Raw genomic sequence first — 16140 nt, forward strand, 5'->3', positions numbered from 1 at the left:
TGACTTGTTGAAATGTAACTTTGAGGTAAAGTTGGTGTTTATGTCACATTGCTAAATGGTTTTTGTTATCCCCTTTAAACTCCTAAGATTACAGAAGAATATTGATCGAAAATGAACCGAAAATGCAGCATCAACTGTTGCAAAGATTCGACATTTGTCACACTTGACTCTCGTTTTAAACTCTTGCGTTCTCCCGCAGGGCAGGCCGCTGACGTGTATCGAGTGGAGAATAGCAGTTATGTATTTGAGGTGGAGCTCAGGGACTCGGGCAGGTACGACGTGAACATGACCACTGTCAGCTCTGTGGGTGCCTGTCGGACCAGAGAGGGCCCATTCAAGAGACGCTTGACGTTCTACCTCAGTAAGTATCTTCCGTCAGTTTGGAGAGGGGGAACCGAGAGACAGCCTGTTCATCCCGGGTGGCTGTCTGCCAATCAGCCATTCCTGGTCTGAAGAACAGTAATTGAAGATCAGTAATTTCAGTCTGAAGAAGGGTCTCGACCCGAAACGTCTCCCATTCCTACTCTCCAGAGATGTTGCCTGTCCCGCTGGGTTACTCCACCATTTTGTGCCTATCTATCTTCGGTTTAAACCAGCATCTGCAGTTCCATCCTACAGCAGTAATTGAAGTCCTCTCTGCCGTGTGTCTGCTTCTGTTCTGGACTCTGTGTTTGACGTCCCGTTCATCTCAGACCCACCACACCCAGCCGAGTGTGCTTGAAACCGAAGATGCGTTGATGATCGAAGATAGACACAAAATGCTGGAGTAACTCAGAAGGACAGGCAGCATCTCTGGAGAGAAGGAAAGGGTTGCAGCCTCTCTGGTCCCATCCCAGAGATGCTGCCTGTCCCGCTGAGTTACTGAAGCTTTTTGTGTCTATCTTCGGTTTAAACCAGCACCTGCAGTTCCTTCCTACACATGTGTTGATGATCAGTGGGCCTCTGTTCCACAGTTCGATCCAAACTTAAATTGTGGCATGTGGTAACCCTAACCCACTTAAATTGTGGCATGTGGTAACATTGTGACTCTCTGCGTTTACCCAGTCTTTCTGTCTTTTTAATTTCCTCCTTTTATTATTTGTCCTTTTTCATCTTGTTATAGATGAATTTCCTTTTTATTGACTACTTTTCTTTTAGTTTAGTTCAGAGACACAATGTGGAAACAGGCCCTTCGGCCCACCAAGTCCATGCCGACCAGCGATCCCTGCACACTAACACTATCCTATACACACTAGGGACAATCAACAATATTTACCATCTTTGGAGTGTGGGTGGGAACTAGGAATCCCAGAGAAAACCCACGCAAGTCACAGGGAGAATGTACAAACTCCGTACAGACTGCACCCGGGTCTCTGGCGCTTTAAGGCAGCAACTCTACCGCTGCTCTACTGTGCTGCTTAACAGAACATAGAACATAGCACGGCGCAGCATAAGAACAGGCCCGTTGGCCACAACGTCTGTACCAAACACGATACCAAGACTATCACTTCTCTGCCTGCACATTACCCATATCCCTCCATTCCCCTGCATATCCATGTGCCTCTCCAAAAGGACACAAAGTGCTGGAGTAACTCAGCGGGTCAGGCAGCATCTCTGGAGAACATGGATGGGTGACGTTCAGGGTATGGACCCTTCTTCAGTCTAGGGAACTGATGCACTACAATGCTAAATGGAGAGAAGGGTCCCGACCCAAACATCACCTGCCCATGATCTCCTGACCCACCGAGTTATTCCAACACTTTGTGTCTTTTTGTGTAAACCAGCATCTGCAGTTCCTTGTTTCTACACATGCCCAGCCAAAGTGTCTTTTAGTCATATTTATTAACAGGTTGTGCTTGGCTTAAGAGGGCAGAGTTTCCAACTTTGCCGACGACATGGAACTTGTAGGCACGCCAACACCTCTACTTCTTCCGAAAGCTTAGGAGGTTCGGCGTGTTCCCAGCAACTCTCACCAACTTCCACAAATACACCGTAGAAAGCATTTTATGGGAAAGCATCACAGCCTGGTTTGGGACCAGCTCCATCCAAGACCGCAAGACATTACACAGAATTATGGACGTCGCCCAGTCCATCACACAAACCAACCTCCCTTCCATTGACTCCAATTACACTTCACGCTGCCTCGGCAAGGCCACCAGCATAATCAAGGACCAATCTCACCCTGGTTACACCCTCTTCTCCCCTCTCCCATCAGGCAAGAGGTAGAGAAGTGTGTAATTGCACACCATCAGATTCAGGGACAGTTTCTTCCCAGCTGTTGTCAGGCCACCGAACCATCCTTATCACCAACTAGAGAGTGGTCCTGTCCTCGCTCATTGGAGACCCTCGGACTGCCTTTCATCAGACTTGATCAAACTTTATCTTGCACTAAAGGTTATTCCCTTTATCGTGTATCTGTACACTGTGGATGGGTACGTTCTAGTCATGTGTGGTCTTTTCGCTGACTGGATAGCACGCAACAAAAGCTTTCCATTGTACCTCAGTACATGTGACAATCGACTAAATATTAAACCTGGTGATTGTATAGGATGGATGACGGCGAACCTCAAAGAGATGGAGCAAGGTTGGTGGAATGGGCAGCTCAGTGGCAAATGAAGTTTACTGCTGTGAAATGTGAAGTGTTGCCTCTTGGCAGGGAGAATGAGGAGAGAGGGTATGAAGGGGAAGGAAGGCACAACTTTGAAAGGGGACCGGAGAAACTTTTCAGAGACTTGGAAGTTGTAAGATTGTGCCAGAAGGCAGCAACTCTCTGCGTGCCGTTCCAGAAGAGGATCTAATTTAACTTTTTTTAAATGGTTCAATGGGACTTTAATGTCATGTGTACCTTCTTTGCATGCAGTTCATTAAAAAAATCTTACCATTCACAGGCACAATCAGACTTCAGTGCAGGTGTGTAGTAATAGTAGAGTTTGCTGTCGGGCGCCATTTTGTATGATTCAAGTCCAAAGTTGTTAAGATTGTATAGTCTTAACTATTTATGCGTGATTATATATTTTTGGACTTTAGAGATGTAGTGCGGAAGTAGGCCCTTCGGCCCAGCAAGTTTGCACCAACCAGCAGTCAGCCCGTAAAATAACACTCTACTACACACTGGGGACAATTGATAATTTTACCGAAGCCAGTTAACCTGTAAACCTGCACCTGGAGGAGACCCGCACAGTTACAGGGAGCATGTACAAAGTCCGTAAAGGCAGCACCCGTGGTCAGGATTGAACCCGGGTCTCTGGCGTTGTAAGGCAGCAACTCTACCGCTGCGCCACCGTGTCGCCATTTCCTGTGCAGAATGTTTTAAATAGTGCACTGTAAAAACAACGAACAGCAGATGCGGGTTTATACAAAGAGAAACAAAGTCCTGGAGTAACTCAGCAGGTCAGGCAACATCTCTGGAGAACACGGTTAGGTGATGTTTCGGGTCGGGACTCTTCTTCAGACTGAGGGCGGCACGGTGGCGCAGCGGTAGAGTTGCTGCCTTACAGCGAATGCAGCGCCGGAGACTCAGGTTCGATCCTGACTACGGGCGCCGTCTGTACGGAGTTTGTACGTTCTCCCCGTGACCTGCGTGGGTTTTCTCCGAGATCTTCGGTTTCCTCCCACACTCCAAAGACGTACAGGTTTGTAGGTTAATTGACTGGGTAAATGTAAAAATTGTCCCTAGTGTGTGTAGGATAGTGTTAATGTGCGGGGATCACTGGGCGGCGCGGACTCGGTGGGCCGAAGGGCCTGTTTCCACACTGTATCTCTAAATCTAAATCTAAAGAAAATCTGATTGTAGGGTGGGGGAGAAAACTGGAAGAAAGGTCCCGATTCGGAACATCACCTATCCATGTTCTCTAGAGATGCTACCTGGCCCCCTGAGGTGTTACTCCAGCACTTTATGTCTTCTTTCTATACTGTTTTATGTTGCCCCTCCCAATTGTTTCCTTTTCCCCTCCCAATGGTTTACTTTTCTTTCCAGGTCCTTCTGGGAGATGGCTTCGGGAGGTGACTGAAAGGCCGGGCAATGTTGCGGTGAAGGTGCTGAACTCCATGACAGCCCTAGTGTCCTGGACCCAATCCCCGGGCACCGACTACGATGGAGTCATGTCGGTCGTATCCCTCTCCTGTCGACACCAAGCAGCAGGGCAGAGAATCGAATCACTTTACTGCTCAAAGGTATTGAGGTGTACAAGCTTGAGAAACCAAGTGAGATGTGACCAAAGATAATAGAACGGAGCAAGATGGACCACTGCATCTAAATCACCTGCACTGAAGTGCAGTACGCAAAGGAGCCATCTTAGTAGGCAAAACCCGCCGTTCGCTATGCCTCTCGCAGTGTAATCAGTGTTTTGGGGGAACAGTATGTGTGATGATACCATTAAAATGCAGAATATATCTCATCTATCAATTCACAGATTTTTGTTATTTTTCTTTTTAAATGTTTCTGCAAGTTTCTGCCGACTAAAATGGCGCCATGACGTACTACGGTTTTTAGGGTCGAGTGGTCTATCTTGCTCCTCTAGTATCTTTGGATGGGGCCATACGTTATGTCATAAATTCTGACAGTGTGGAGACAGGCCCTTCAGCCCAACCTGCCCACACCAACCAACATGCCCCATCTACACTAGTCCCACCTGCCTGTGTCTGGTCCATATCCCTCTCAACCCATCCTATCTGTGTACCTGACTAACTGTTTCTTAAACGCTGCGATTGTCCCAGCCTCCATTACCTCCTCCAGCAGCTTATTCCACACACCCACCACCCGTTGTGTGGAACAGTCGCCCTTTGGGATTTCTATAAAATCTTTCTGCCTTCACCTTAAACCTATGTCCTCTGGTTCTCGATTCCCCTACTCCGGGCAAGAGACTCTGTGAGTCCACCCGATCCATTCCTCTCGTGTTGCGAAAATATTCTTTGACCAGAGGATGTAAATGTGTAGGACACACTGATCGAGTTTCACTGTGGCTTAATTGGTACACGTGACAAACTGACCTTTGAACCTTTCATTTGAGAGTCAGTGTCGTACAGCAGGGAAACAGGCCCTTCAGCCCATGCTGACCAAGCTGCTCCATCTACACCAGTCCCACCTGCCCGCGTTTGCCCCATATCCCTCCAAACCTTTCCTGTCCATGTACCTGTCCAAATGTCTTTTCAATTATGTAATAGTACCTGCTTTTGGGTTCTGTCCAAAATTTTGTTTCCATGTACAATGAGTTTGTTGTGGTACAGTGGTAAAATTATCGTTCATCCAGATACTTGGACATTATCTTTAATTAAATAAATCTCAAAATAAAAAGCTAGCCACGTTCATGTAGGGTGGCACGGTGGTGCAGTGGTAGGGCCCGCTGCCTCACAGCGCCAGAGACCCAGGTTCGATCCTGACCTCGGGTGCTGCCTGTGTGGTATTTGCATATTCCCCCTTTGACCGTGTGTGGTTCCTCCGGTTTCCTCCCACATCCCAAAGATGTCCGGGTTTGTAGTTAATTGCCCTTGGTGTGCAGGGAGATGATGCGAAAGTGGCCTAACAAAGTGTGAACAGGTGATTGATGGTCGGCGGGGACTCGGTCGGCCGAAGAGCCTGTTTCCACGCTGTGTCTCTAAACTAAATTCCGCCTTGTGTAGTGACTGAACCCTGCCCTTCAGTTCGTGGAGATTCAGTTTGGTTTAGAGATACAGCATGGAAACAGGCCCTTCGGCCCACCAAGCCCGTACCGACCTGCGATCCCCGCACATTATCGCTACCCTACACGCACTAGGGGCAAATTTATATTTATACCAAGTCAATTAATGTAAATCTGTACGTCTTTGGGGTGTGGGAGGAAACCAAAAAACTCTGAGTAAACCCACGCAGTTCACGGGGAGCACGTACAAACTCCGTACAGACAGCACCCGTGGTCAGGATCAAACCGGGTTCTCTGGCGCTGTGAGGCAGCAACTCTACCGCTGCGCCACCGTGCCGCCCTGTTCTCTGCTTTGTCTTCTGCCAAGCTCGCCTCCTATCCCACTGCCACCTACTGATGGGGGTGGGACATGTGGTGCGGAATGTCGGGGAGAAAGGTTCCACAGTCAGGGAGCTGGTAACGTGTTTCTGTTTGCTTTTCAAACAGGTAAACCTGAGTGGGAACCTCATTGACAACCTGATGCCCGGCGCACACTACCAGGTGACGGTCTACCTGAGGAACGGCCCTTCCGTCGGACCGCCGTCTCGCCCCGTCACGTTTGGCTTGAGTGAGTGCTTGGGAAGTTGCAACCTTCACATCCCCACTTCTCTGTATGCGCAGTGCTAGAGTTGCTGCCTCACAGCACCGGAGACCCGGGTTTGATCCTGACTATATAGAAAATGGGTGCGGGAGGAGGCCACTCGGCCCTTCAAGTCATCACCGCCATTCAATAGACAATAGGTGCAGGAGTAGGCCATTTGGCCCTTCGAGCCAGCACCACCATTCAATGTGATCATGGCTGATCATTCACAATCAGTACCCCGTTCCTGCTTTCTCCCCATATCCCTTGATTCCATTCACCCTAAGAGCTAAATCTAACTCTCTCTGTAGAACACAAAGTGCGGGCGTAACTCAGCAGGTCAGGCAGCATCTCTTGAGAACCTTAAACCTATGACCTCTAGTTCTCGATTCCTCTACTCTGGGTAAAAGACTCCCTGCATTCCCTCTATCTATCTATTCCCCCCATGATTTTATAAACCCCCTCATCCTCCCGTGCTCTTAGGAAATGAATGAAAGCAGATTTCATGGGCAAAGGGAGAATAAATAGCTGGATTACAGGGAAGTAAGAGGTAGTGGAATGGCTCTACAAGGAGCTAGTATGCCGCCCAATGGGCTGAATGGTCTCCTGTGTCTCACTAGGTGGCTACGTCTGCAGCTGGCATGCACAGTTTTAGAAAAGTCCCATATTATAATCCAAGTGGCGCAGCGGTAAAGCTGCTGCTCACAGCGCCGGAGACCCGGGTTCGATCCTGACCTCGGGTGCTGTCTGTGAGGACTTATCACATTCTCCCTGTGACCTGTTGGGTTTTCTCCGGGTGCTCTGGTTGCCTCCCAAAGACATGCGGGTTTGTAGGTTAATTGGCCCTAGTGCTCAGGGAGTGGATAGTGGGATAAAGTGGGAGTGGAATGTGGGATAACATTAAAACTACTGTGAACGTGTGATTGATGGTCAGCGTGGACTCAGTGGGCTGAAGGGCCTGTATCTTTCAATCAATCGATGTGGGAATGAAGAAGCACAAACCTAAAATAATTAGTTGGCATGTCAAGCGTATTGTATGTGTCTGGCACAGTAGGTTAATGTCTGGAAGGAAACAAATTGTGTTTAGGATTTGAACCATTAGAACTGCTCTTGATTCTGACCATCCAAAAGAAGGGTCTGAAGAAGGGTCTCGGCCCAAAGTGTCACCTATTCCTTTTCTCCAGAGATGCTGCCTGACCCGCTGAGTTACTCCAGCTTTTTGTGTCTATGTTCGGTTTAAACCTGCATCTTCAGTTCCTGACATTCCTACACATCCAAAATTACTCTTCCCACATCCAGTACTGGGGAAGTGGCTGCTTGCAGATTTCATTTATTCTATCCACCTGGTGCACAATGCCATCTACAGATGTATAAAAGTAAAATCCTATCCCAATTCCCAACTGTGGCCGATAAATCTTGATATCGGCACAAACACCGGACATCTGACACTGAAGCCAACACACAGAGTTGGAGACACAAGAAACTGCAGATGCTGGAATCTTGAGCAAAACACCAAGTGCTGGAGGAACTCAGTGGGTCAGGCAGCATCTGTGGAGGGAATGGGCAGACGACATTTTGGATCGTCTGAAGAAGGGTTTCGACCTGAAACATCACCTATCCCTTTCCCAAAGAGCCATCTCAGTGTAGAGTTCTCAGCTGTCAAATGAGAGCAACACACAGTTAACATAGAAACATAGAAATAGGTGCAGGAGTAGGCCATACGGTCCTTCAAGCCAGCAACCCCATTCAATATAATAATGGCTGATCATCCAAAACCAGTACCCCGTTCTTGCTTTCTCTCCATATCCCTTGATACCGTGAACCCTAAGAGCTATATCTAACTCTTTAGTTGGACTTAGGGTCAAGTGGTCACCTTCTGTTAGAATGTCACCGTTGTACAAGACGCTGGTGAGGCAGCACTTGGAGTACTGTGTTGTTTTTGACGCTTACTCTAGGAAGATGTCATTAATCTGGAAAGAGTGCGGAGAAGGTTTATGAGGATGTTGCCAGGACTTGAAGGTCTGAGCTACAGGGAGAGGTTGGGCAGGCTTGGACGTTATTCCTTGGAGCGCAGGAGGATGAGGGTAAACTTGTAGAGGTGTATAAGGTCATGAGGGGAGGAGTTGGGGTGAATGCACAGAGACTTTTACCCAGAGCAGGGGCACAATAAACTCGGGGGCACGGGTTTAGGGAGAGAGGAAAAGGATTTCATATGAACGTGAGGGGCAACTCTTTCATACAGTGGGTGGAGAGTAAATGGAACGAGCTGCCAGAGGAAGTAGTTGAGGCAGGTATTATGAGAGCATTTAATGGCACTGGAAAGATAGACACCAAATGCTGGAGTAACTCAGCGGGTCAGGCAGCATCTCTGGAGAAAATGACCAGGTGACGTTTCGGGTTGAGGCCCTTCATGAGGCCTTATGCAGATTTTAAAGGCACCTGGACTGGTACATGGGTAGGAACAGGGGTGTAGTGCGGGGGGAGCTTACCGGAGCGCCGCTCCGGCACCTCTGTAAAACAAAAACCCAAGCTCGTAAGGATAGCGGAGTCAGGGGGGTATGGGGAGAAGGCAGGAACGGGGTACTGATTGAGAATGATCAGCCATGATCACATTGAATGGTGGTGCTGGCTCGAAGGGCCGAATGGCCTACTCCTGCACCTATTGTCTATTGAACAGCGGGGAATTTTAACAGCGGTACCAGTGACAGCTCCAGCACCTAAAAATATTAGCACAGCAACGCTGGGTAGGAAATGTTTAGCGGGATGTGGGCCAAACGCAAGGGAATGGGACTAGCTTAGATGGGGCATCTTGGTTGGCATGGACTAGTTGGGCCAAGGGGCCTGTTCCCAGACCCTACGTGGCCTGTCATGATGATTAACGGTGCTTCCGTGAGAAGACTTTCTAAAGTCACGCCGGTGTAATTTTCGGACGTGTTTTTCCCTCCACAGACCCATCGGGCGTGAAGAAGCTGCAGCTGTACCCACTGGGGCCGACGGCGGTGGTCCTGAGCTGGGGCAGACCCTATTCCGTGGTCTTCAGAAAGTACCTTGTGGAGATGTACCACCACGACCCAAAGAACCAGAAGTCTAAGTGGAGAACCATTCAAGATATTCCATTCACAAGTGCCTTAACAACCTCCATGGTAACTCGGCATGTGTGGGCAGGGGGTGATGATTATGGGGAGGGTGGCGTTGCCTTCCTTGACGAGTGGGTTTATCAAATAGACGTGTGCCTGTGTTAAATGGGTACGGACGTGTACAGGTCGTTTGCAGAAGATTTGCATTCCACTGCAGTCAAAGGAGCGGCACGGTGGCGCAGCGGTAGAGTTGCTGCCTTACAGCGAATGCAGCCCCGGAGACTCAGGTTCGATCCTGACTACGGGCGCCGTCTGTACGGAGTTTGTACGTTCTCCCCGTGACCTGCGTGGGTTTTCTCCGAGATCTTCGGTTTCCTCCCACACTCCAAAGACGTATGTAGGTTAATTGGCTGGGTAAAATGTAAAAATTGTCCCTAGTGTGTGTAGGACAGTGTTAACGTGCGGGGATCGCTGGGCGGCAAGGACTCGGTGGGCCGAAGGGCCTGTTTCCGCGCTGTATCTCTAAATCTAAAAATAAATTAAAAAATCTTAAATTCTTGGGTCTGAAGAAGGGTCTCGACCTGAAACGTCACACATTCCTCCTCTCCAGAGATGCTGCCCGTCCCACAGAGTTACTCCAGCTTTTTGTGTCTTGCTTCGAGTGAGAATTGAACCCAGTCTATCAACGTCAACTCATTCACCCTAGAACACTGGAGTAACTCAGCGGGTCAGGCAGCATCTCTGGAGAACATGGATAGGCAACGTTTGGGGTCAGGATCCTCTTTAGTTTAGTTTAGAGATGCAGCATGGAAATGGCCTTCGGCCCACCGAGTCCACGCCGAACATCAGCCACCTGTGCGACTAATCCCATCGTAGACTGCAGGACAATTTACAGAAGCCAATTATCGCACCAACCTGCACGTCATTGGAATGTGAGAGGGAACCAGAGCACCCGAGGAAAGCCACAAGGTCACAGGGAGAACATGCAAACTCCATAAGGCAGCACCCGTGGTCGGGGTCAAAGCTGGATCTCTGGCGCTGTAAAGCAGCAATGCTACTGCCTTCTTCAGTGTGAAGAAGGCGTCATCTGTCCATTCCTCCATGGATGCTGCCTGATCCGCCGAGTTCACCAGCACTCTGTATCTTCAATGAATCTAATTGTTTATTGACGCGTTCAAGTTTGAGTTTAGTGTATTGTCACGTGCGCCGAGGTACAAAGAAAAGCTTTTGTCGCGTGTTAACCAGCCAGCGGAAAGAAAAATACATGGTTTCAATTGAGCCATCCCCAGTGTACAGATACATGACATGGGAACAACATGAATAGATTAAGAAGAGCATGGTTCAAATGAGAAATGCTGCTGTTGGAGTAGAGGATTAAAAGGGTGGAGCGACTGTGTCATGGGTGATTGCAGATCCACTTCTGTGGTCAGCGCATAAAGAGTGTCCTGGCTTGGGTGTCATCGTGGATCGTCAGACTCTGAGCTCGTGTTGCTTGTGGAATGGATGCTGTTTCAGCTACGATGACATTTTGGGTCGGGAACCTGCTTCAGGCTGATCGTAGTAAGGGGGAGAAAGCTGGATGAGAGGTGGGGATGGAAAAAGCCTGGAAAGTGATAGGTGGATACAGGTGGGGGGGAGCTTGGGCGAAACTCTAGGAGGGGTCCAGGGAAGTGGGAGGGGGGGGGGTGGGGGAGAGATGGGGGAGGGGATTTATGAGTGGGGGGGGGGGGCGGGGTGGTTTGGTTGTTAACTAAAATTGGAGAATTCAACATTCCTGCCGTTGGGTTGTAAGCTACCCAACTGGAACAAGAGGTGCCGTTCCTCCAGTTTACGTGTGGCCTCACTCTGACAGTGGTGGAGGCCCAGGACAGAGAGGTCAGTGTGGGGACAGGACGGGGAGTTGAGATGGTTAGCAACCGAGAGATCCAGCAGGCCTTGGAGAGCTTCGTGCTGTCTCACCCGTCCGTTCTCTTTAACTAAATCACTTTGTTCACGGTTGATGGCAAAAAAACACCCAGTGTTTTCTTTATTTGGACAGCGGATAGTAAGTGAGGAGGATTTTTTTTCGTTTAAGCAATTTCTAAGTAAATGTTAACCATTGCCTTGAGGAAGAAAAATAACAGCCTATAAATAGTTGGTTTTGCTGCATTAACAGCACTGCTTAGATCTTGCTCAGGGCCCCTGGAGGCCTGTTGGTCACAGGGTTTAATGAGCATCAATGTGAGAGTAGAGATACAGCGTGGTAACAGGCCCTTCGGCCCACCGAGTCCGCACCGACCAGCGATCTCCGCACACTAACACCACGCTATACACACTGGGGACATTTTTTTGTTGCAATTATACCAAGCCAATTAACCTACATCTTCGGAGTGCGGGAGGAAACTGACGCAGGTCACGGGGGAAACGTACAAACTCCGTGCAGACAAGCGCCCCGTAGTCAGGATTGTGCCCGGGTCACTGGCGCTGTGAGGCTGTAGCTCTATCGCTGTACCACCGTGCCGCCAGGGCAATGCAAGCTTGGTTAGTGACCCTGCCACAGAAGATGAGAGCGTTGCTGTGCCTCTGAGCAGGCTGTCTGGAGTAAAGACCCCCTGTGTAGAGTAAAGGCCCCCTGTGTAGAGTAAAGCCCCCCTTTGTAGAGTAAAGACCCCCTGTGTAGAGTAAAGGCCCCCTGTGTAGAGTAAAGCCCCCCTGTGTAGAGTAAAGACCCCCTGTGTAGAGTAAAGGCCCCCTGTGTAGAGTAAAGGCCCCCTGTGTAGAGTAAAGACCCCCTGTGTAGAGTAAAGCCCCCCCTGTGTAGAGTAAAGGCCCCCTGTGTAGAGTAAAGCCCCCCTGTGTAGAGTAAAGACCCCCTGTGTAGAGTAAAGACCCCCTGTGTAGAGTAAAGACCCCCTGTGTAGAGTAAAGCCCCCCTGTGTAGAGTAAAGGCCCCCTGTCTAGAGTAAAGGCCCCCTGTGTAGAGTAAAGACCCCCTGTGTAGAGTAAAGACCCCTGTGTAGAGTAAAGACCCCCTGTGTAGAGTAAAGGCCCCCTGTGTAGAGTAAAGACCCCCTGTGTAAAGACCCCCTGTGCAGAGTAAAGACCCCCTGTGTAGAGTAAAGACCCCCTGTGTAGAGTAAAGGCCCCCTGTGTAGAGTAAAGGCCCCCTGTGTAGAGTAAAGACCCCCTGTGTAGAGTAAAGACCCCCTGTGTAGAGTAAAGACCCCCTGTGTAGAGTAAAGGCCCCCTGTGTAGAGTAAAGACCCCCTGTCTAGAGTAAAGGTCCCCTGTGTAGAGTAAAGACCCCCTGTGTAGAGTAAAGACCCCCTGTGTAGAGTAAAGCCCCCCTGTGTAGAGTAAAGACCCCCTGTCTAGAGTAAAGACCCCCTGTCTAGAGTAAAGGCCCCCTGTGTAGAGTAAAGACCCCTGTGTAGAATAAAGACCCCCTGTGTAGAGTAAAGACCCCCTGTGTAGAGTAAAGGCTCCCTGTGTAGAGTAAAGACCCCCTGTGTAGAGTAAAGACCCCCTGTGTAGAGTAAAGATCCCCTGTGTAGTAAAGACCCCCTGTGTAGAGTAAAGGCCCCCTGTGTAGAGTAAAGACCTGTGTAGAGTAAAGACCCCCTGTGTAGAGTAAAGACCTCCTGCATTTCAACAATGCAGCAGGGAATCCCTGTAGGTTTAGGGTTTGGTTTATCAGTGTCACGTGTGGTGACATACAGTGAAGAGGTTTTTCTTGTTTTCAGCGCCCCCCCCCCCCCCCCCCCCCCCCCCCACAATCAGTCTGAAGAAGAGTCATTATCCGAAGCATCACCTATTCATTTTCTCCAGAGATGCTGCCTGACCCGCTGGGTTACTCCAGCATTTTGTGTCTACCTTTGGTATAAACCAGCAGCTGCAGTTCCTTTTTATTACGTGTTTTTATGCAATTCAATCAGATCAGATAATGCCGTACGTAAATACAATCAAGCGCAATATTTGAGCTTCCGCACTTGCGTTCAAGCTTCTGTACTTTCTGCCGGAGGGGAGCGAGGGGAGGGGAGGGGAGGGGGGGCAGGAGGAATGACCGAGGTGGGGGTTTAACACTCTGACACGCGCCGGCGTTTGGGGTTGTAGTATAGCTGTGGTCTCCCGGTTCTCTGTGACGTGCCGCTGTGTTTGGTTGCCAGATGGTGACGGAGCTGCAACCCGCCTCTCGCTACGAGTTCCGCGTGACCATGGTGTCGTGGGGAGAACCGGAACACAGCTGCTGTGACAGATCGGTGGCCAGCTACATAACAGGTAGGCACATCGCAGCCACAGGTAGCATCGGGGACCCCTGCAACCGAGGTGTCCCCTGCAACCTGTTCCTCTCGCGGTTCACAGGCTCACCTGCCACTGTACACCACGAGTCTGTGTACCACGTGTACAGGGAGTGTGTGAGGTTGCAGCCCCTGTTCCAATACCTCAAGGGGCTGCTCCTTGCCTTCTGGCTGCACTTCACACCCACCGTCCTCATCTCTGGACACCCTGTGCGTCGTGTTGGGGAGAGGGTCAGGCCGAGGATGTCCTGGTTGGGTTGCTCCTAGGCCTGGCCAAGCTGGCCATCCGCGAGTCACGACGCCAGGCGGAAGAGGGCTCTGCCCAAGCCGGCTGCCTGCCCCCTTTCCGGGGTTACGTCCGCACCCGCGTGGCACTAGAGAGGAACCATGCGCTGTCCACGGGCACCGGGGGGATTTCCGGGACCGCTGGGCACCGCGGGCGTGGAGTGCATCCTTGACAAGGATCGCGATATAGTTGTTTAAGAGTGTAAAATTTGGGAATATTTGTTTTGATAATTGGGTGATCTTGTATTATGGCGGTGGCTTTGTTTGGGATTGTTTTTGCATTGTATATATTATTACAATAATTGATCACATTTATTTTTGATTAAATAGAAACAGGCAGCACTCTCCCATAACCAGGACTGATGCAACTCAATGAATGAGTTAGGCATCTCTGTTTGCATTTTGCAGCTAGAAACAAGTATATCACCATTTTTAGACACAAAAAGCTGGAGTAACTCAGCGGGTCAGGCGGCATCTCTGGGGAGAAGGAATAGATGACGTTTCGGGTCGAGACCCTTCCTCAGACTGAGAATCAGGGGAAAGGGAAACTAGAGGTATGAAAAGATACAGAGAACAAATGAATGGAAGGTATGGAAAGAGCAAATCGAAGCCCGCACCGATGATCACGGAAAGGTGGAGCCCACAATGGTCCATTGTTGGCTGTGGAAAGGTTGATAAGGAGGGGATACGAACAGTGAAACTAAGCGGGACGTCAGTGGGCAGCAACCCCTCTTCAGACTGAGAGTCTGAAGGGGAAGCTCTTCTGGAGAACATTACAGCACAGGAACAGGCCCTTCAGCCCACAAAGTCAGTGCTGAACGTGTCGCCAAGATAAACCAATCTCCTCTGCCTGCACGTGATCCATATCCCTCCAATCCATGTGCCAATCTAAAAGCCTCTTAAACACCACTGTCGTATCACCACGTCCCTGGTAACATCGTCGTAAATCTCTGCACTCATTCCAGCTTGATCAAATTTGTCTGTAGGAGTTCCCCACCTGTTACACCAGCAGCACAGTTCAGCACTGATAGAAAATCCATGCTCAAGTCTTGAAAATCGGAGCGCAGACAATTTACAGCTGGGTCGAAGCCAGAGCTGTCTGGCTCAATCGTACGTTTTACTTCCAGCAAGCTGGCAAGCCAAGACCAGCCGGTTTACTGATATCAGCTGCCCCCTAGTGACGATGATGCAAGGAACCGCAGAGGCTGGGATCTGGAGAATGACACAAAGTGCTGGAGGAACTCAATGGGTCACAGAATCTTCAGCCCAACGTGTCCCAGCCGAGCAAGATGTCCCACCTGCCCACATTTGGTCCATGTCCCTCTAAACCTTTCCTATCCATCACCTGTCCAAATGTCTTTTAAATATTGTTGTTGGTCAGCCAGCATCGATGCTGTACTGTTCTATGTGGAGGGAATGGACAAGTTGGGATCCTTCTTCAGACTGATGGTGTATGAGGGGGGAGGAGAAAGCTGGTAAAGAGAGGTCAGGACAAAGCCTGGCGCATGATCGCCAGAGAATTTTCTTCTCCCACCTCCCCCAACAATCAGAAAACCGAAACGTCACCTATTCATGTTCTCTGCAGATGCCGCCTGAGACGCTGAGTTACTCCAGCACTTTGTGTCCTTTTACAGCCGTGAGCCGCTGGTTTTGATGAGCGTTTGTGATGGAGGTCTAAGTGGAACTCTGTGAGACCGGTGGGATGACGTTACCCGCTGCCTCCCAGTCTACAATGTTGTGTTCTTCTACTCTCCCATCCCCACAGCACCGCTCGCTCCGGAGATCACCTGGCTGGAGTACTCCAAGGACGTTCTGTCGGTCAGCTGGCGTTATGGTAACGCCACAACTGGGACGTCGGACTCAACACTCCCGTACTGGCTGGTGATGGCAGTCGGACGCAGGATCATCAAGAAAAGTGTGAGTGGAAACTCTTGTTTGACTGATGCGTGGCGAAAGCAGGTTGCATTTAGAGCTTGGAACATTTCCAAGATGGCGCCCAACGCAGGCGGATATTTGGGTGCTGGACACAGAAGCAGATCTACAACCTCGCATTACAATCACCCCACACTCTTAAACCTCCACCCCAACAGCAACATTGCTTATTTTAACTATGATCTTCTTTAACTCCTTTTGGACTTTGCTGGCTTTACCTTGCACTAAACGTTGTTCCCTTATCGTGTATTTATACACTGTAAACGGATCGATTGTAATCATGTACTGTCTTTCTGCTGACTGGTTAGCACGCAACAAAAAAGCTTTTCACTGTACCTCGGTACATGTGACAA

At 49.7% G+C, this 16140-nt stretch overlaps 1 protein-coding gene across 1 annotated transcript in view; it reads left to right on the forward strand.

Moving 5' to 3' along the window:
• ptpro (protein tyrosine phosphatase receptor type O) overlaps positions 1-16140 on the forward strand; it is a gene marked incomplete at its 5' end in the record, with an annotated part of 77537 nt that overhangs the window by 14662 nt on the left and 46735 nt on the right. Inside the window, 6 exons of the mRNA XM_078420077.1 lie at positions 200-361; positions 3956-4152; positions 6084-6204; positions 9166-9359; positions 13439-13550; positions 15621-15772. Of these exons, the coding sequence (XP_078276203.1) occupies positions 200-361; positions 3956-4152; positions 6084-6204; positions 9166-9359; positions 13439-13550; positions 15621-15772 (938 nt within the window). The remainder of the gene's footprint in view (positions 1-199; positions 362-3955; positions 4153-6083; positions 6205-9165; positions 9360-13438; positions 13551-15620; positions 15773-16140) is intronic.

The sequence above is a fragment of the Rhinoraja longicauda genome, chromosome 23, assembly GCF_053455715.1.
Source record: "Rhinoraja longicauda isolate Sanriku21f chromosome 23, sRhiLon1.1, whole genome shotgun sequence".
NCBI classification, from domain to species: Eukaryota; Metazoa; Chordata; class Chondrichthyes; order Rajiformes; family Arhynchobatidae; genus Rhinoraja; species Rhinoraja longicauda.